Raw genomic sequence first — 19082 nt, 5'->3', positions numbered from 1 at the left:
AGTGGACCACCGCATAATCCGAATGCGAGGCCACATGTCACCTAGACCATGGGGCGAGACGATACAACAACTTGCTCCTCCACCAGATGGAGCCACAGCCTCGCCCGGCGGGCTGGCTGGGCGGGCGAGGGGACGGGCTTGCTCGCCAATTCCTCCAACCTATTGTTCCCCTCTTGTCTATTTCAGGCCAGAGAATTCCCATCTGTGGCCCCAGGTGTAATTGTCTGTCTGTCTGTCTGTCTGTCTGACACGGCACGGAGGAGCAATAGGGTTGGGCTAGCCGTCTCGAGAGCTCAACTCTGTCTGAATGTGCGGTGTGGCCGGACCGGGGAGTTCGTCGACTTTACAAGACACAACATGTGTGCCCTACAATTATCTACAAGGACCTGTTTTGTGGTCGTGTTATTACTCGTCTGAGTATGCTATTACTACCTGCATGCTTTTCAGGCCGGTGATGGCCAGGTACTTTGAAGAGCGGGCCGCCCCGGCAGTGTGGCTCGGTAGCTACTACCGGGACCACGTAGGGCTCCAGTGCACCTGGTCAGGTACCGAAGCGGTGCGTGGATGCCCGCCGCTGTAACAAGAGCTGCATGCACCACCTCGGGGGCCCCTCTCGAGGGACCCAGATGCCCGGAGATCAGTCGCCAAGCGCAGTATCTTCGGGCGTTTGATATATATTGCCTTACGGAACAAACAACGACTCGGACAGCCGTCGTCCATGTCCAGGCTGACCAGGCAAGAGGCCGGACGTATCTATGTACTCTCCCGCTTCCAAAAAAAGAGACGGCCCTCACGCACGCACACACAGACACACACTCGCACACACAGACATGCGCACCCCACCCACATCATATTACACAGATGGGACACTTTTTGGGTTTCACGATTTGGATCCCCACACCACAACCACAACCGCATGCGCGCACAGTCGGTTCAGATCGACACGTTGTAGCCGCCTCGACTGTAACAGTACCCGGTGCGGTGTTGTATGCTGTGTGCGCTCTATGTGTTATGTGTCTTGTGTGCGCCCAGCTGTGTGCTGTACGACACAAGTCAACGAAAGCCCTCGCCGCTGGGCGGCCTTTCTGACACAAGCTCAAGCCCTGTGACCGACGACGCCCTCGTCTATCGTTGTCTGGTTTCATCGTCCCTTTTCCCCTCAAGAGGAACGTGGCAGCGGCCCTGCACCTGGCGTTTTCCCTTCACCCAAGGCCCCGCCCGCCGTGTCTTCGCCCCGAGGTGCCGGTGACCCCTCTCCCTTTGCTGTCCGGGTCGCTGCCCCCGTCGTCGCACCCCGTGTCACCAGGGCACCCAGACACAGAGACACCGTTCGGTTGTGAGAGACTTGGGCCCCACCTGGGCCGAGGGATCGACGCTGGAATGTCATGATGAGAGGACACGGACGATGTCAGATGTCCACCCTCTCCAGAGGGCAGGGAGAGAGAGCGTGCTGGATGTATACAGGTACTGTCACCGTAGCAGTGGTGTTGCTTGTCCTTTTTTTTCGCCTCGCCCGGAACCTCCGTTGCAAGGGGGGGGACTTGTGCTATGACTAGCCAGAGGAAATTCCCCACGGCCGCAGGGCCGGCAACGCCCACCTGGGAACAACCCAGGACCACCGCCCTGGCCCGCCCATATTGCGACAGGACTATCGGCTGCTGATCATCGAACAGCGGCCAAATTTAGACACATGCGTCGCGAACGGGTCACGCGAGGTTACGGTTCGAATCACTTGGATCAAGTTTGCATGATTTATCGGCCCCCCGGCCAAAACACGGCCGCCGGGCCAGAGCACCGGAGCGCATGACCTTGGGCCTGTATGTATGTATGTTTGTAGTTCATAGGTTTCGTCGGCGAGAACGTGAGGGGGGCAGGAACACGGGGAGAAGAAGAAAGGGCAGTGGCAGGCGCAAAAAGGGTCGACGGCCTGCCTGCCCGCCTACCGGCCGGGCTTTTCGCACGCACGCACGCACTGCAGCCGGCCAGCCTACATTTCCGTCCGGTTCCCGTCTCATGAGATCTCCCGAGGGCTGGGCGCACGGGGCATGGTGGTTGAGTACCAGAGACACGGGACCAAGGAGACAAATGCGTTGGATGCCCAGGCCGCGTTCGTCCCTTTCGGTCACAACATTTTACTTCTGAACACACACACTGCCTCTCCGGCAACTCTTGAAAACATGGGAGCACAGGGGGTAAAACGGGGATGACGGATGATTGACAGCTGGACTAAAACTATCCGCAACTTCAGCCGAAACTCACCCAAGCCAAACATAGAGAGAAAAGCATGGGACCAAGACATGGGGCGGCGGGGCAGTGGGAGAGATCGGACCAGAAACCACCAGACACACCAAAAGAGACAGGAGACAGTAGGCACAACAGGAGGCCCCCCGTCCCCGTCCCGCCGCGTCAACGAGCGCAGCCGAGTGCAGAGGGAGAGGGGGCGAATACCAGCCCGAGGAACAACGGCGATCGTCGGGCGCCCGTGTCAGATTGTCCAACGTGGCACCGTGGTAGGTGACTTGACTGTATACTCCCCTTTGTGCGAACCTCGTCCAAAGATCTTGCAATTAAACGACGCTGTTGAACGGCGAACGGAGGGGCCTTGTTCAACCGGATATATAACACAGCCGGAAGATGCGCTCCCCTGGACAATGCTCGCACCGCAGGAACCACGCATAGCCGCCATAACAGTCTCGTGTGTATGTGCGTGTTCATGTCCCTCGCCGCAGCCCTTTTCCTATGCCCGTTCCCTTCTCCGAAGCTGCGAAGGGGGTATGGGTGTTCGTCGATCACCGCGCCCCATCACCCGTGTTCCTGTCCGGCACGGTCGTCCTGCAGTCAAATCAACCCTTGTGCAAGGCGATGCGCATTACACAAAGATCCCATCTCAGATTTAGACGAGAAAGCACTATATCCGTGACGTTGGTAAGTGCCGGCCCTACTGCTGCACGACGTCGCGAGCTCGCATATGTGGGCAACGTGGGCTTCTGACATTCGTCCAACGGTCGACATTCGGAAATGGGTGTGGGAAATCACATCAGAAAAGGCTGAGGCCAATAGGAGCCATTGCATATGCTCGGGCAGGGCGGAATGCTTGCCCTTGGTCTTTGAGTGAGACGAACCCAGCCACAGAGACAGAGCATGTCTCGGTCACGTAGGTTGTGGTTCGCGGGGGTAGGAGCGCAAGCGATGAGACCATGTTCACAGCCGGCTCTGGAATCTCGGGAGCTCGTGATCCTCGGGCCAGTGTGCTTCTGGCCAGATGTAACGCAGGGCCTCCCAGATGTGGCTGAAGCAGCCAGCGTCAGTAAGGGTGTAGACAACCGAGGTTGAAAGCTGATCATGGGAGGCTGTTCGGAGTGCAACGCATGAACGAGGGGAGACTTACCCGACATGGACAATGTCCAGCCCATCCTTGACCTCCTGTGGCAGGTCCTTGACGTCCTTGCGGTTCTGGGCCGGCAGGATGACGGTCTGGACACCAGCCCGAAGCGCCCCGATCAACTTCTCCTTGATGCCCCCGACTGCTGTCACGCGGCCACGAAGCGATAACTCCCCCTAAAGTCGTATGTCGTGTTAGCCTCCGACCCGCAACGCACGTAAGCCCTGTGAGGGTGCATAGTAGTGGCACAGCACATACCGTCATGGCCATAGTGGGTGGCACAGCTTTCCCGGAAAACAAGGATATCAGCGCAATCGCCTGCGCCATGCCGCTACTGGGCCCGTCCTTGGGAATAGACCCGGAGGGACAATGCACGTGAATACTACGGTTCTTCATGATGTTCTCTGACGGGTCTTGAGCTAGTCCAAGCTCGAACGAGTGCGCCTTGACCCAGGACAGCGCAACCTCGACGCTCTCCTTCAGAACGTCACCCAGTTTTCCAGTAAGCTGCACAGTGCCGGAACCGGGCATGTCGGCCACTTCGATGAAGAGGATGGATCCGTTGCCGCCAGAGCTGTAAGCCACAAGCCCCGTGACAATGCCAGGGCGGCTGGTCTTTTCGGCGATTTCTTCCTCGAACTTCTCGATTCCCAGGGTGTTCTCGACGTCCTCGACGGTGAGCAATGACTTGTATGTTTCCAGGCGCCCGGCATCTTTGGCGTCGGCATATTCAACTGCTTTTGCTCTGCAAACACTACCAATCTCCCGCTCCAAGTTGCGAACTCCAGCTTCACGAGTGTATGACTCAATGATCTTGGAAACAACATCATCGGTGAACTTGACGTGATCTTCGTCAAGGCCATTGACGCGCACCTGCTTGGGGATAAGATGAGACGTGGCAATGTGTCGCTTTTCCAGAGTTGTATACCCGGGAAGGTAGATCATCTCCAAGCGATCCAGTAGGGGCGCGGGTATAGTATCAAGCGAGTTGGCTGTAGCGATGAAGAGAACCTTGCTGAGGTCCAAGGGAATGTTGATGTAGTGGTCCACAAACGTGTGGTTCTGCTCGGGGTCGAGGACTTCCAGCATAGCAGCTGATGGATCTCCGTTGAAGTTTGCCTGTCCCAACTTGTCGATCTCATCCAAGAGGAAGACAGGGTTGGCCACCCCAACCTTGCGCAAGCCCTGAACAATGAGACCCGGCATCGCGGCGACATAAGTCCTGCGATGACCACGAATTTCTGCCTCGTCGCGAACACCACCCAGCGAGATTCGGTGAAATTTCCTGCCCAGAGCCTTGGCCACCGATCGCGCCAGGGACGTCTTGCCAACTCCTGGAGGACCGACGAGAAGCAAGATTGGCGACTTGTCAACCATCCGCTTACTCTTCAGCACTTCGACCTTGGCCGTGCTTCCCTTGACCTGGTGATCTTGGTCGCCCGGAGCAGGGGTTTCACCTTCGGACTTCTGAATTGTCCCCAGGGATGCAGTCTCTTCCTCGGCCTGCTTGATTTTGGCATCTATGTCCTCGTTGACAGACTGCTTCAGTCGCAGCACAGCGAGATACTCCAGAAGCCGTGCTTTCACTTTGTCCAGGCCGTAATGATCGTCGTCAAGCTGTTTTCTTGCTGCTGTCAGCGTACCAGGCCCAAGTCTATCATCTGTGACATTGGTCCAAGGAACTTCGGCCAGCGTTTCCAAGTAATTTCGGGTTACGGCGTGTTCGGCCTGTGCTGGTATCATTTTCTTCAACCTTTTGAGCTCTCTTTCAGCCACTTTAGCTGCCTCTGGGGACAACTTTGCCGCTTCAAGCTTCTTTTGCAATTCCTCTATCTCGTTGGGCTCGTCATCGTCGCCGCCCGCTGGACCATTCATTCCCCTTGAACCTGAGAACGGCAGGCCAAAGCCACTCCCGGGCCCACGCACTGGGCCGAGGGGCTTGCTGGGCTTGCGCTGTGGTTCCTGGTCTTTGTCATCGGAATCGATAATGACCGGAACAGACGAGGACGTAAAAGTGGTGATGCGGATGTTGTTTTTGATAGAAGAAATTTGCCGTTCCAGTAGCTCGATGACCTTGACCATCCGCTCTTTTGTGTCAAAAAGTGACAGTACCTTGAGCTTCTCCTCAAAAGAAGCCTCGACAACATTGGCCATGAAATCGGCAAGCAGGCCAGCTTCAGCTAAGGTCTTCTTGTTGATGAAGAAGTCCAGCCTTCGGGCCAATAGCGGCGACAGCCCCGGAGAGCCTGATGATCTGAATATGGCAGCCACCCTGAGTATTGCGACCAGCTCCCTGGACAAAAGTCTAAGAGCTTGGAAAAGTTCCTCGACGGGCTTGTCTTGTGATACTGGATAGCGAGTCAGCACATGAGGCCACGACATCGGATGACCAGATGAGCGGAAGGACAGGGTGAAAAGATATGAGGTTGCGACTAGTAGACGCGCAGTGATTTCTTACCTTGGTCCTTGAGGTAGGTGACCTTGCCCTCGAAGTATGGTTGCATTTGATAGATCTTCTCTACCTTGACCCGTGTGACGCCTTCGACTATCAAAGAGAAGTCGCCAGTTCCGCGACCTTCGACGCCAGTGATCTTTGCAGCAACACCACAGGAAAATAAGTCGGACTTTGATATCTTGCGTCCCGAGTCATCTTGGGCAACCTTTGAGTAGTCCCGCTCGCCATTTTCGATCAGAAGCTGGCCATTCGGTCCCATCAAAGGTGACAGGCGGGCCTGGGGGACACAAGCGATTGGGACGGTTTCTATGCGACCATTGGAGCCGCTGGCGGCGGCACGAGTGAAGACGGTTGATAGCAAGGCCGGTATATCCGGACGGCTGGGAGAAACGGGGATTCGTTGGATGGTGCCTGGCAGGAGAACTATACCATGTGGCAGAGGAATGATGGGCAGGGTGGCGGAATTTGACGGAGCCATGATGATCACCTGGGCCAAGTCGAGTAGTCGGTTGAGCTGGGAGTTGAATCTGGGTGGAAGAAACAGGGAGCTAGGTGACGGGTGATGGTGATTATTGATGTGAGATGGGCAGGCGGATATGATGAGCTGCAGAGGACGAACGGAAGACACAGAGATGAGCACAGAACAGTGAGTATGGGAAAGATGTGAGCTACGGATAAAGGTGTTGTGTTGTCCACGAGAATGCGGCTATATTAGGTGTGTGCCTCAGCAGGGAAGGCAGATAGATGTGCTGGTGGTGTTGAGAAGAGTGGTGAGTGATTGAGTGATTGACGTTGACGTTGACGAGGCGAGTGAGCCGAGGCTAAAAAGACCCGCTGCGACCCCGGACGCCGCGCCATGGTTGCCGCTGCGGGCACCAGATCAGATGTCAACAGTACCGATCGCGGGGTCCCTAAATCTCCTAGAACATTCCACGATCTACTGGCCGGCTCACACAGTATAGTCCTGCCATTCTTGCCTCATTGGATACCTTCGTAGAGATGAGTTAGATATTCAAAGACTGAATATATACCGGTACAGTCAAGCCTAGGGGCCTAGCAGCATCCACCTGGGGGTTAAACACGCTGCGGTTATAGAGTCCCCCACGTCTTCCTCTAGGCGGGAACTCTGCTTATGTAACGGGCATCCGGGCTCACTCTCCAGTGCGCGGGTGGTACCCACTAGGTCCAGGGCCCCCCACCCCCCCTGGATCAGCACGTTAAAGTGGTTTCCCAGTGCACGGCGCGTCAACGCCTTCCCAAGACGCGTCTCCCTCGATTTGATCCCAAACTTCAACACCGCCCGACCCGCCAACCTCACCCACGCCACAACCGCTCTCTTTGGACTCACCACCGCCCTTGACCATGAGTATGTCGCCTGGCCCACCATTTGCCCATGAGGGGGGAAAAAGGAAGAAGTCTGAACTGACAATCTGTGACAGCTTCGTACGCATCGTACGGCGCGAAAGGCGGCGACACCGACGGCGGTTTCGTCTATGGCGGCTCGCAGTCGGGCAGCCAAGGAGCCCAAGGCGGTGCAAAGGTACCCACGCCCTTCAAATACTACTCTCTGTGATGCTCTGCTGCCAGACATGCGCTGACCTTTGCTTCCCCCACCGTCCAGAGTTTCGCCGACGAGTCCCTCCGCCCCGTGACGATCAAGCAGCTCATCGACCTCGAGGAGGCATACCCGGGCGCCGACTTCTCCATCGACGGCCACCCCATCACCCAGGTCACCATCGTCGGCCAGGTGCGACAGGTCAACCCGCAGTCGACCAACATAACCTACCGCCTCGACGACGGCACAGGCACCATCGACGTCAAGAAATGGGTCGACGCCGACAAGCCGGAGGACCTGGAGCCCAAGTACCAGCCCGACCAGCACGTCCGCGTCTGGGGGCGGCTCAAGTCCTTCAGCGGCAAGCGCCACGTCGGCGCCCACTTCATCCGCGCCGTCGACGACTTCAACGAGGTCAACTACCACATGCTCGAGGCCACCTACGTCCACCTCTACCTGACCAAGGGCGAGCTCGGCGGCGGCGGCGCCAACGGCCACGGCGACGGCAACGCCGGGAACGGCGACAGCATGTTCGTCGACTCGTACGGCGCCAACGGCGGCGGCGAGAACGCGGCCAAGCTCGGCGCCTGCTCGCCCAGCGCCCAGCGCATGTTCAGGTTCCTGTCCGATACCCCCGGCAGCAACGAGGGCGTGCACCTCAACCTCATCACGAGCGGCACGGGCATGACGTCCCGGGAGGTCCTCGGTGCGTCGGACGAGTTGCTGGGCCAGGGGCTTGTGTACACGACGGTCGACGACGAGACGTGGGCAATACTTGAGTACTGATCGGTTGATATTTACCCGCCTGTGTTTGTTTACGCGTGTAGGAACATGGCCGCCTGGGAGACATTCGCATCCACAATTGCACACTATTAGGGCTGGGGGCGGCGTCTTTTGCGGCAAAAGGAATGATTGCCCTTTTTGCTTTTTTTCCATTTGATGATAATACCTATGCTATGATGTAAAGACTGGTTCGCGCGGGGCGGGTGTTGGTCCGGGGGAACAAAATGGTAGAAATGAAGGGCCGTGACAAGCTTTCAATCTAGTGGCCCATTGCAGCAAAGCATCAAGATAATGACGAGCATAAGGAGGGACTTTGGGTCAGTCTAGCCTGGTTGCCTCAAAAACAAGCATGAAATCACACACAACCATAAAACAGACACACCACACGGGCACGCACACACACGGCACACGTCTAAGGTGCACACGGGGCCAGTCATGACGGGGCCTCTCTCCCTTTCTCTCAAGAAAACAAGACGGTCGGCCGCTCACCGGCCCACAGTCCAGAAGTTCCCTTAAGAGTCCAGGACACGGCCACCCGGTGCTGCTGTTCTAACCTGCCTCTTGACGACGGGGACGTTAGCAACCTTGGCGACGGGCTGGGGCTCTCGCACCATGATGGTCAGCTGGACCGGAACGGCCCCTCGCTTGAGGAATATCTCCTTTTTCACAACAAACCCAAACTTGGCGTAGTAGGCGTTGTTGGCCAGGGAGCTCGACTCAAGGTACACAGGCCTATTCTCAGCATCCGCCTGCGACAGCCGGCAACGTTAGCAAGTTGGCCTCGGCGTTCGGGAAACGGGCTAGGGACGTACCCTGGCGATCATGGTCTTCAAGAGCTTGCCGGCGTAGCCTCGGCCTCGTGCATGAGGTTTGGTGCCCAGGTAGACGAGGTAGTAGGCATTCTCGTCGCGCTCGCCCAGAACCTCGACCTTGGTGTCGTGGAGAAGCGGAAGCAGCTCGTTATAGTAGCGCTGCCTTCCCTCCGTTGAGAGCTGGAAGTACAGCCTCCACATGCCACTTCGGAGAACCGTGTACCAATCGTCGATGTTCTTGCCAGGCGGCATCCTGCTCAAGTTGTTAGAATCCCTTGTGGCACGATCTTCCACTTTGATCCAGAGAAATGTGGGGCCAGGGCAGGGCATGGCAAATGCCTAGGACGTAGCGAGAACACTGACCACAAAGCAACGCCCTCATGGTCGGGCCCAATGACGTGAGTCTCGCCGTTGAGACAATGAGCCGCGACGATGTACTGGAAGATGTCCACGTGCAGCTTCCACTTCTCCTCCGGGGAGAGACCGGCCATGTCGTCCGAGTTCAGGAGATAGCACGCGAGGTCGTCCGCGGCGAAGGCATGGGCCAGCGAGATGGCTACCTGCTGACACTCGGACATGTCGACGATACGGACAGACTCCCCCCACTTCTTGGGGATGAGCGAGTGCTTGATCTCGACGAGGGTGACGGTGCTACTACTGCTCACGGTCTCCATGCTGGGCAGTCTTTGACTGGGGGAAGGCATCAGAAGAATTGTCCCCGCGACGAGCACTGGGGCAGGGCAGAGAAGACTCACCTTGGATTTCTACGTGTGTTTTATATTTTGGATACTATCACCCGTATGGACTCGAGATAATTGGGATCTCGAGACGGGCATAAACCTGGAGGGGTGGGTGAGGCAGTTGAGACAGGTGCGTATATCAACAGACATCAATGTAGAGTTCGACGAATAACGCCTTGGATAGCTTGGGTTTAGGAGGTGAGGTTCGGTCAGTCGGTCAGTCGGTCAGTCAAGCAGTCAAGCAAGCAATCGAGCGAGCAGGTGCTGTGAAGCTTTGTTCGTGAGTTTCTGCGGGGACAAAGGACGGGAGCAGTTGCGATGTGAGTATATGTTCTAGTTAGGAACGCCCCGGTGGATGGAGCTTAGGAAGTTGATGGACTCCTATGCGTTGGTGAGTAGTCTGATATTCTGCTAGAGTGTCTCTTTCTGGAAGATCCGGGGAGAAGAGTAGTGGCAATAGTAGTAGTAGTAGGAGGAGGAGGAGGAGGAGAGGAGAGGCAACAGGGCGAGACGAGCTAGGGAAGGTTAAATAGACCGGTACAGGTGGGAGTGGTATGTAGTGGTAGGTACACCCGACCATCCCGCCAAGAGTCGGACCCGTCCGCTGCCTGCATGCCACCACTCTACTCGTGACTGCCGGGTTAGTTGGGTTACCACCGGCACGCGGGATGTTTGCAGGTGCGGTAACTCGAGCAGGGCCACTGACTGGAGGATGGGCCCGTCTCGGTAAGCCGCAGGGTGAGACCTGCCGGGCCTTGGGTGGTGACAGGCCGCATATCTGTGGCTTATCGGATCCCGACCTGAGGGGCAACAGGCGAACAGTGACGACGCCGCGGGCGATGGTTGTCTGTCCCACGCAAGAACCGGCATCGCTGCTATTCCTCCCCATGAGGCGTCGAATGAGGGCACGGGCACACAGACATACATCAGCCAAGCCCGGCCAGCGCGGGATGTCTGGGGTGTGCTGGCGAGGCATCAAGACCGTCTGTCTGTCTGTCTGGCTGTCTGGCTGTCTGGCTGTCTGGCTGTCTGGCTGTCTGTCTGGCTGGCTGTGCGGCACCGCTGCGTAACCCACGTTGTACCTCAAGATCCCAACAATATCTAGCCGACCAAATCAGATCAACGAGTCCCGGTGAGAGCCTCGTGCCCACGCCCGCGCCACGTTGCTCCCTCCCCCTTCGGCTTCGCAAGCTTGCTGACACCCGAGGCCGGGTATCTCTTGGTCGCAGTCTGTCTCCCTTTCGAGTCTACGACGCTCCTGAACTACTTGGCCTGAGCAGTTAAGAAAACCAAATCTCCTCGACATTCAATAAATCATGCCTGGAAACTCAACTTCGAGCCCTTGTATCCATTCAATCCGTACTAGCTGGCATTATGCGTTGTAGTGATCACTCGGACTACTTGTTAGTCTTCCTGGTATGTCTGGTGTTGGCAACTGCATCCCACACCTTAGACGCCTCTAGGTCCGTGTCTGAGAGCCGTGCAACCTCTTGAATATCGCGAGAAACCCCTTTCATCATGCCTTTCTCATCTTGGACCTACTTGCCATCCTCCATGTGGTTGGGTTGAACTCGAACTCGGCCCCTGGGACATTCCTGGGGCCTGAGAGCCTCACACGTTCAAATCGTTGCTGGACTGGCACGATCTCGCGAGAAGTCCAGAAGACACACTGCACTGGTACCGTGGACATGCGGGCAACTTTTCCCAGTATTGTCCCCTCCATGTGCGCATCGTCCAGCCTTGCACGCCCACCCTCGACAGCTGTAGGAACAAGGCGTGCCAGCCCCCCAAGCAACGATTCGGTCTCCGAGAGACGCCACTTATAGGTGGCCACATTCTAATCACTGGTACCGAAGTCGAAGTACGTGAGTCTCGTGATGAAAGGAGATCGCCATGCTTATATTAGTGCTATGTGCGGAATATCAAACAGTTCCAGCTTGCCAACAGTCGGATATGGGTATCTCATGTGCTTGAGGACCGGGGCCACAGGAACAAGGCCTTGCGCCTGAAGAAAGGCAGTACCATGTCTAAACTTTTTGTTCTTATATCAATCCTCCAGCGAGTGAAAGGACAACGGTCAAGTTGCGGGGGGGGGGGGGGGATCCGGCTAGGTGGTCACTTTACATGCGTCGAATCTGCTGCTCGTTCTTGTAGGCTTCCAGGCCCGAGTCCAGGTGCGACCACCATTCGAACAGCATAGAGTTGCAGATGAGCTTGAACCATGGTGTGAACTTGAGTGTAGGGTCGTCAAACTGCTTCTTAAGCGCCTCCGGTGTCACGTATTGCGTCGCTTGGGCCTCGTTGGGGTTCACGTTCAGGTCGACGTTGGCCTTGATGAAGAGGATGTAGTCAACTGCACACGCTCAGTCAGCATGCAGGTCTTGCCCGTCGCTCGGTCGCGGGACCCGAACCGGGTGATATTCGGTAAAGGGAAGGTTCAACGTACTCTCGTGCTCGCCCCACTTGCCGTCGCTCGGTGCCTTGTAGTGAATGCGCGTGAGAAAGTGGAAGTCCTCGAGAGGAACCTGCTCCTTCTTGATGCCCAGCTCGTGGTCGAGCTTCCTCTGCGCCGCCCTCTTGACGCCCTCGATGCACTCTGCAAGGTTGGAGCCGGTCTCGCCCGGGATCATCAGAGGATGGGAGCAGCAGGTGTTGGTCCACATGTCGGGGAAGGTGATCTTTTCTGAGGCGCGCTGCTGCAGGAGGAGCTCGTTTTTGTCGTTGAAGAGGAAGACGGAGAAGGCGCGGTGGAGCAGTCCTTTGTCGATGTTGGTCATCAGATGGCCTGGGGGCGGTTGTCAGTCATTCGGCGTCCGAACATAGACCACGATGACGAATAAACAATAATACGTACAGACTTTCTTGCTGGCGGTGCCAATGGCCTCGTCATTCTCGTCTAGGACGATGCAGACCTCGTCCATGAGGCGGATCTGCTCAGCATCGTGACCGTCGAGCTCCGACGTGTTGGTTGTGTCGATGTCAGGGAAGAGGCGCAGGATGGTCTCAGCATTGATGCCGGTGGCCTGGGGGGCCGAGGCTGTGACGGTGGTTGTTGTAGACATTTTCCGCTGGGTTTTTTTTTTCTTCTTCTTCAGACTGCCTAGAGTTGAGCGAAAAGTGCCAGTGGAAGAGAAAGGGAATTGCTGAGGACAACTTGGGAGGGAAAGGCTCCGGTGCAAGAGGCGGCAAAAATTCAAGAAATAAGTACTTATCGCAACTGGGCAAGGGCCCCCTTTTGTCGTTCCCCCGCCACGTAGCCAAGGGTTCCTGCCGATGCGGGCCCGACCGCTGCAGGGGAAACAGGGTAAAAGCCGGCATGCCGCCGGCACCAACTCTGTCCACAGTAGTGGGGCTGTCCGGCCATGCGACACGCATCTTCAAAGATACTTTCTTCAGAAAGATCTTGCGACCAATTCCAGTCCGTGGTGCATCAACAAGACTGTGTCAGACTTCGGATCATTCCACAAACCGTATACAGTTCTGGGCCTGTGTCTGTCTGCCTGTCTGCCTCTCTGCCCGTCTACGGTATCATTCGAGTGGCAAGACGGTCCACCCACTTGTTACGATGACCACCGATAGTGCGATGCATGCCGTTGCTACTGACTCGACGCATGGATACCCTCTTCAGCTTACCAGGCGCCAAACCGTGTAAGTTGATTCGCCAGGCGAGGGCATACAAACTAGCTGAGCCCCAGACCCAACGCCGCGAGATTCGAGCTCACTGATGTTGGTGGGCGGACATCCGACAGTGTGCCTGGCACCGGATGAGACGGTCATATTTCATGGCGACCACAAAAACAATGTCTCCAATATCCCCACTGCTGATTCTGATACCTCATGGAGGTGAATCCGCAGGCCGATCCAATTGCTTGTATGCTTGATACTCGAGGAACAGCTTCCGGAAAGGCTCTAAGGGTGACGAGATAGATTGAGATAGTTCATGTCAAAATACTAAGCACCATTTTCCGAATCTTTCTGCCACATCAGATGTCAGGACGGGTACTCAGAGCAAGGAGATTCATTGATAAGCCGGCTGGAACGTGCTCATGATGTTGCCATAGGGCGTCTCAACCTGGCCAACAACCTTGAAACCAACCTCGAGTACAGAGGAACACCCTCAGGTGCCGCAAGTACATATACACAGCGCCCACGGCTCTTGTCCGTCTCACCACAGATTCTCTCCTCCGAATTGTCCAATCCCTCCAACGCTTGCCGGCGCTCCATCCTGAGTCTTTCTGTAAGGGCAAGCCAGCCGTCAACATCGAGTGTTTTGGGCACTGCTCTCCGTTCCTGCTTCCTGGCAGTGGCTCTGGTGTCGTCGCTCTCCTCTTGCGCTGGCTGCTGATGGAGGTTTGTAGCAACGCGGCTGCAGGCACGTTCCATGATCTCACACCCGCAGAAGCTGGCGGGCCGCTGTTGGCTGTCATCGACACGATCGTCGGTGTGCCGGCACGCCTTCAAAAGCATATGATCCCCATGGCCTTCCAGTGCTTCTTCCAGCCCCTCGACATACCACTGCGTCATCACGTCCCGCACCGCCGGCGACACGGTGCTGTATGTAAGGAACATAGTGCGGAACAGCGGACCATTTTACATCGCTGGAACGTCGACGCTGCGCGTGATGACTTCAGCATCTGAAGTATTGACTGGCAAAAGGTAGAACGAGTTAGCAATCTGGAATGGTTACAATCAACTATTTATTCTCTGTAGTTGCTCCGATACTGCAATTGCAAGTGAGGAGTGACCATATGCAGTGTTACCTTAAAGTGCCATCATCAGAAGACTATTGCAGCCTGGCTATAAATATAGATTCGACTCCAGGCAGTGATACCTGTAGGAATGAGTTGCACATCTAACCTGGGCTATCTGGATGTTCAATCTGCTTAGTGAGAGGATAAGGCTGTGCCGACCAGGAGCCCAAAGGAAAACATACGTATACATCATGCAAGCTGCCCGCGCTCGCAGCCCCTCGTACAATGTCAATTGTTGTCAGTACCGCGCGATGTGTTCGAGATTCTGAGAACAACATTAAACCCCAACAACGTAGTCTACTCATGTGGCCAGGAATGGTTCTACATGCAAAGCTCGGAGACCATTACTACATGCTCACGCCCATGTAGCCATAGCGTCTCCTGGCTATCAAATGGCTCGGTCGGGTCCAACGCGCTCCAATCTCTCATCGTTCACATACATAGAGGCACAGAAGTGCCACTGAAGACTCTAAGAGTGTATGCATTGCAGTCACTTGGGTTGTGCCGGTAACTAATCCTCGGAACAACATTTCCTCCCAGAATGAACATCTCAAGTTGAGGAATGACACGTCCAGATATACAAGTTCGAGTTCAGTGATCATATTAAGATGAATAGCCACCGAACGGCCAGTCTTAGGGCTGAGTTAGTGGTACCTGTATCTCGTCTTGCGAAGAATAAAATCAAAACAGGAAGCCACCTACAAGCCATGCCTTTGCAATACCAACCTTGGAACTTTCCCAGACCACGGGTTTACAAATTTCTCTGAACAGCTGAACCTGCTGATTTTCCTCGTTGAATAGCTATTTCCGCCACAATTGTGACTGTAGTCAACTGTGAACTGTCAGCTAGTTTCCGATACACAATCATACTGTGCTGAAAACACCCACCCCCGCTGCAATCCTCGCCATCGTTTGAAATCTACAAAAGGAACAGTCTGCTGTGAATGAGATCAACCCAAAACTTAAAGGTCTTGGATTTCTCAGGAAACTCGAGGGCAACTCCCCTGACTCTCTCACAGGAATCGCTGGTTGAGCACGGCAAAGCTCACACGCAAGCGTGTTTGATACTTGCTGGTGTGCTGTTGCTCAGATATTAGAGCTATTCGTCCTTTCAAGTTATGTGCGGAATTTCTACGTCTTTTTAAACCTTCCGCAGAAGCTGTTATTGTTAAATGTAAGACTGAGGTTGAAATCAGACTGAGGCTCTTTCACAACAAAAAGGACATGTTCATGCTATTGATCATGAACATACGACTTCCACACGTCTTACACTTTTTAGATTCATTTTCTGGCGAATTTATTCTAAATCCCCAGTGTCGCCAGTAATGTCAGCAACAAGTCCAGGTCACTCAAATCGACCAGATGCTGCTATGTTCGATCTTGCATTGAAGAACATGTGCTCTTTAGACGCATAGCATAATACATCCAAGATAGATATATACTATATTCAGAGACCAATGATTATCAGAGCCACAGTTGAGATGTCTCTGATAACGTGCATACAACTACTTCAAAGAGTGTCGGACACTGTGCTGTGGAAGTTCTTTTGTAGAAGTCGCCTCTTCCGTAATCATGATTACTCAGAACATTCATGCCAAAAGATGCAGCAGCTAGATTTGTCCCTGATTCACAGAAGCCCCAGCTCGACACAGGCCAGCCCCACCGCAGGGCCTCCTATACCGTAGCATACATTATCACTCGCCCAGAGCGGCCCTGTGCACCAAGAGATATCGGCAGAGTATCGGCTACACTCATTGGCTTGGAGCACTGGGGGACTCGCCATACTTTTTCTTTCCCGCAAGGGCCTGGTCAGTCCCTTCGGCATGATGTGCTGTGCCCCGACCAGCCAGCTTGGCTCGAGAGTCAAGACATCCAGCCTTGGCCTCGGTCTCGTTTCCGGTATTTCGCCGCCCTTCATCCCCACTCTACTGTAAGCCACGGTCGTGGCAAGCAAGAAAGGAGCTTGTTGATCCTGAACGGTTAAAGATATTCAGTCACAAATGTGGCGGAAATGTTGGCGCCATGGTGACTCGGCAGGGGCCGCTGTGGGTGAGCCTTTGGTTACGAGCAAGCCCCCAGTGCGTGCGTGCGTGTACCTCTTTCCTTGGCGCCGTTGAGCTTGATGCGTTACCTCGCATGCACCATCTGAGATGTCTACCCGTGGCCGCTGAGATTGGCTCGTGGGCATGATGCCGTGCGACCTGCTGTGCGTTGGGCGAGGGGGCCCTGGACGGTCCTCCCGGTCAATAACATCCGGGGCGTGCTGTCCGCACGGCATTCACGCCTCCTCAAACGGGAGTTTTAGCACATTCGATCTTGCCTCTGGACATGATACCATGGGAATCGAATCCCAGGGACGTGGATGGTGGTGGCTAAATGTTGAAAGAGCCTCTGCGCCCCCTTCGTCCCACCCGTTTCCGGAGGAATCCGAATAGCCCCTTCTGTGTTGATGGCGGAAGATGAGTCCCGTCTTGGTACTTCGGAGTGGTATTGGGGGTGAGCCCGTAGCATTCTGCATAGGGCGGAGGCATTAAGCAGAGTCTCTTGGACAATGTGGTTGATTCCTCTGTTACGAAACCGGAACACCAGAGGAATAGCAATGACAAAAAGAGCCGCATATACTCTGAATCAATGCAGTCAATCTATCCATTACTCACTCTCATCAGCCGCTAGAGACCGTCTAACCTGTACAACATCGGAACCAGCTTTTCCCGAGGAATTGGCTGATAGTAATATGTGGTCGTCCCTGAGGTTTGCAGGCTTCTGATACAAGAACTAGGTGTGAGGAACTTGGAGATTTCCCTTTTTCCCACCTTGTCAAAATAATGACTTACACACGCTGCCTGCCTGGATACTTCGGACACCGATGTGGTGGTGTCACAAAAGTACCTGGCATCGATCGATGCGCGCAGAAAGGATGTGTTCGCCCCCCTTCGAGACCAACGACTGTCGATCTTATTGGGTAGTACAAGCGGCTTGGATCAGATTTGACGGGACATTTCTTGCACTTGATTTTCGATCACACTGTTGCATATCGAGATATGCCGCTCCTTACATGTGAGAGCTCCTGAGAGGAATATAACGTCTTAATACGCGAGAGCCACAGTCCGCGGTCCACAGACGAGGGAAGGCAGACGAAAAAAGAGATTACAGGTCGGGATAGCAACCATAATATAAGATTCAGTTTTCGGTGCAGATAAGACAAACCCCCCTAAAAAAAGAAAAACAAGTGGCAAAGTGACCTGGGTAATAGTAAATAAAAAGTTCTGTAAAGTGTCCATATGCGTCTCCGGTTGACAGGGAGAAGGGGAAAATCAAATGGAGGCCATGCCCTGTCGTGTCCCATGAGAGTCCGAGTTCGCGCGCGTCAACTCCTCCAGAAATGCTGGCCATGTGCGTCCATATCGTCTGGAAGGGAACTCGACTCCCCAGCCTTATGCAAATATGTCGTCGTATCAAGCTTGGACGTTACCATCGATTGACTCGTTAAGAATCAGTGCGTCCTATTCCTTGGCCCTCCCGTACTCTCTTCTCTTGATGGACGTCCCTTGCCCCCGAACATCCCGCTCTGCAACGCCGCAGATCCGAAACCTCTCACATTATCACGCACTTGGAGCAGCATCCCGCCTCGGCATCGTTATCGCTGACATCCATCGGCTTGACGGCACCGTTTGGTGCAGATGCGCCGCTGCCGGTCGAGTACCCTTGCATTTCGCGGTTGAAGCGTCGGATTTCGCGTACGATATCGTAGAATGCCTTGTCGACGTTGATCCGAGACTTTGCTGATGTCTCGATAAACTTGCAGCCGAATGACCTTGCCAGGTTCTCACCCTCTGCGACGGACCGTTAGCATACCACCGGCTTGCGCGCTGACATTTCAAAATGAGGTGGTGTGGCATACCCTGCCTGGTAACCTCTCGCTCGCCCTCCAGATCGCACTTGTTGCCCACAACGACCATGGGGAAGTAGTCCTTGTCCTTGACTCGCAGGATTTGTTGCTGGAAGGTTGTGATCTCTTCGAAACTCTGGCGGGACGTGATGGAGTAAACGAGCAGAAACCCTTCGCCCGTCCGCATGTATTGCTCTCGCATGGCAGAGTACTCTTCTTGGCCGGCGGTGTCGAGAACATCGAGAAGCGCGACCTCGTCGTCAATGACACATTGCTTTCGGTACGAGTCTGCGACAAAGGGTCAATTGATGCAGCCAGTAGGGATGGGATCGGTGTGCGACATACCCTCGATTGTTGGGTCGTATTCATCGACGAAATGGCTTTGAATCAATTGAATCGTAAGACACGATTTACCGACACCACCTCCGCCGACAACCACCAATTTGTACTCTCTCAGAAACTGCTGGCGACGACTGTCAGCAGGCTGGGCGCGACGCAAACAGGGCGCAATTGGGAACAGATCATGGCCGGAGCGGGAGCTGACAAGGGATGGTGTGTGGACGTTTGGAGCGTACCTTGGAAGCCATTGTAGCTGCGATAAGAGGAATCGAGACGACTAAGGCCTGTAGTATTGACACGAACCGAAACTAGTTGATATCGAACAGGATGGGCGGAGCAGCTGAACGATGATGATGTGTTGGCGAATGGAGGTGCG

At 55.0% G+C, this 19082-nt stretch overlaps 5 protein-coding genes across 5 annotated transcripts; 1 reads left to right on the top strand and 4 right to left on the bottom strand.

Annotated features, from left to right (window-relative positions):
* Nucleotides 1-3201: 3201 nt before the first annotated feature.
* Nucleotides 3202-6315, bottom strand: INS49_000402 (uncharacterized protein; the record flags this gene model as incomplete). Its single annotated transcript, XM_043161240.1, has 5 exons — nucleotides 3202-3289; nucleotides 3389-3558; nucleotides 3641-4999; nucleotides 5159-5730; nucleotides 5841-6315. The coding sequence occupies 5 exons, from the start codon at nucleotides 6313-6315 to the stop codon at nucleotides 3202-3204; spliced, it is 2664 nt and encodes an 887-aa protein (XP_043029746.1).
* Nucleotides 6316-7199: 884 nt separating this feature from the next.
* INS49_000401 (uncharacterized protein) lies at nucleotides 7200-8178 on the top strand (the record flags this gene model as incomplete). Its single annotated transcript, XM_043161239.1, has 3 exons — nucleotides 7200-7203; nucleotides 7277-7377; nucleotides 7459-8178. The coding sequence occupies 3 exons, from the start codon at nucleotides 7200-7202 to the stop codon at nucleotides 8176-8178; spliced, it is 825 nt and encodes a 274-aa protein (XP_043029745.1).
* Nucleotides 8179-8687: 509 nt separating this feature from the next.
* On the bottom strand, nucleotides 8688-9661 carry INS49_000400 (uncharacterized protein; the record flags this gene model as incomplete). Its single annotated transcript, XM_043161238.1, has 3 exons — nucleotides 8688-8924; nucleotides 8988-9240; nucleotides 9351-9661. 3 exons carry the CDS (start codon nucleotides 9659-9661, stop codon nucleotides 8688-8690), a joined length of 801 nt encoding a protein of 266 aa, XP_043029744.1.
* A 2186-nt stretch (nucleotides 9662-11847) lies between these two features.
* Nucleotides 11848-12789, bottom strand: INS49_000399 (uncharacterized protein; the record flags this gene model as incomplete). The annotated part of the gene is made up of 3 exons (XM_043161237.1): nucleotides 11848-12080; nucleotides 12174-12512; nucleotides 12582-12789. The coding sequence occupies 3 exons, from the start codon at nucleotides 12787-12789 to the stop codon at nucleotides 11848-11850; spliced, it is 780 nt and encodes a 259-aa protein (XP_043029743.1).
* Nucleotides 12790-18072: 5283 nt separating this feature from the next.
* Nucleotides 18073-18954, bottom strand: INS49_000398 (uncharacterized protein; the record flags this gene model as incomplete). The annotated part of the gene is made up of 4 exons (XM_043161236.1): nucleotides 18073-18311; nucleotides 18380-18655; nucleotides 18713-18827; nucleotides 18943-18954. 4 exons carry the CDS (start codon nucleotides 18952-18954, stop codon nucleotides 18073-18075), a joined length of 642 nt encoding a protein of 213 aa, XP_043029742.1.
* Between the last annotated feature and the right edge of the window lie 128 nt (nucleotides 18955-19082).

The sequence above is a fragment of the Diaporthe citri genome (assembly GCF_014595645.1).
Source record: "Diaporthe citri strain NFHF-8-4 chromosome Unknown scaffold_1, whole genome shotgun sequence".
Classification (NCBI taxonomy): domain Eukaryota; kingdom Fungi; phylum Ascomycota; class Sordariomycetes; order Diaporthales; family Diaporthaceae; genus Diaporthe; species Diaporthe citri.
Note: the sequence above shows the minus strand (reverse complement) of the source record. Positions and strands in the feature narration are given on the sequence as shown.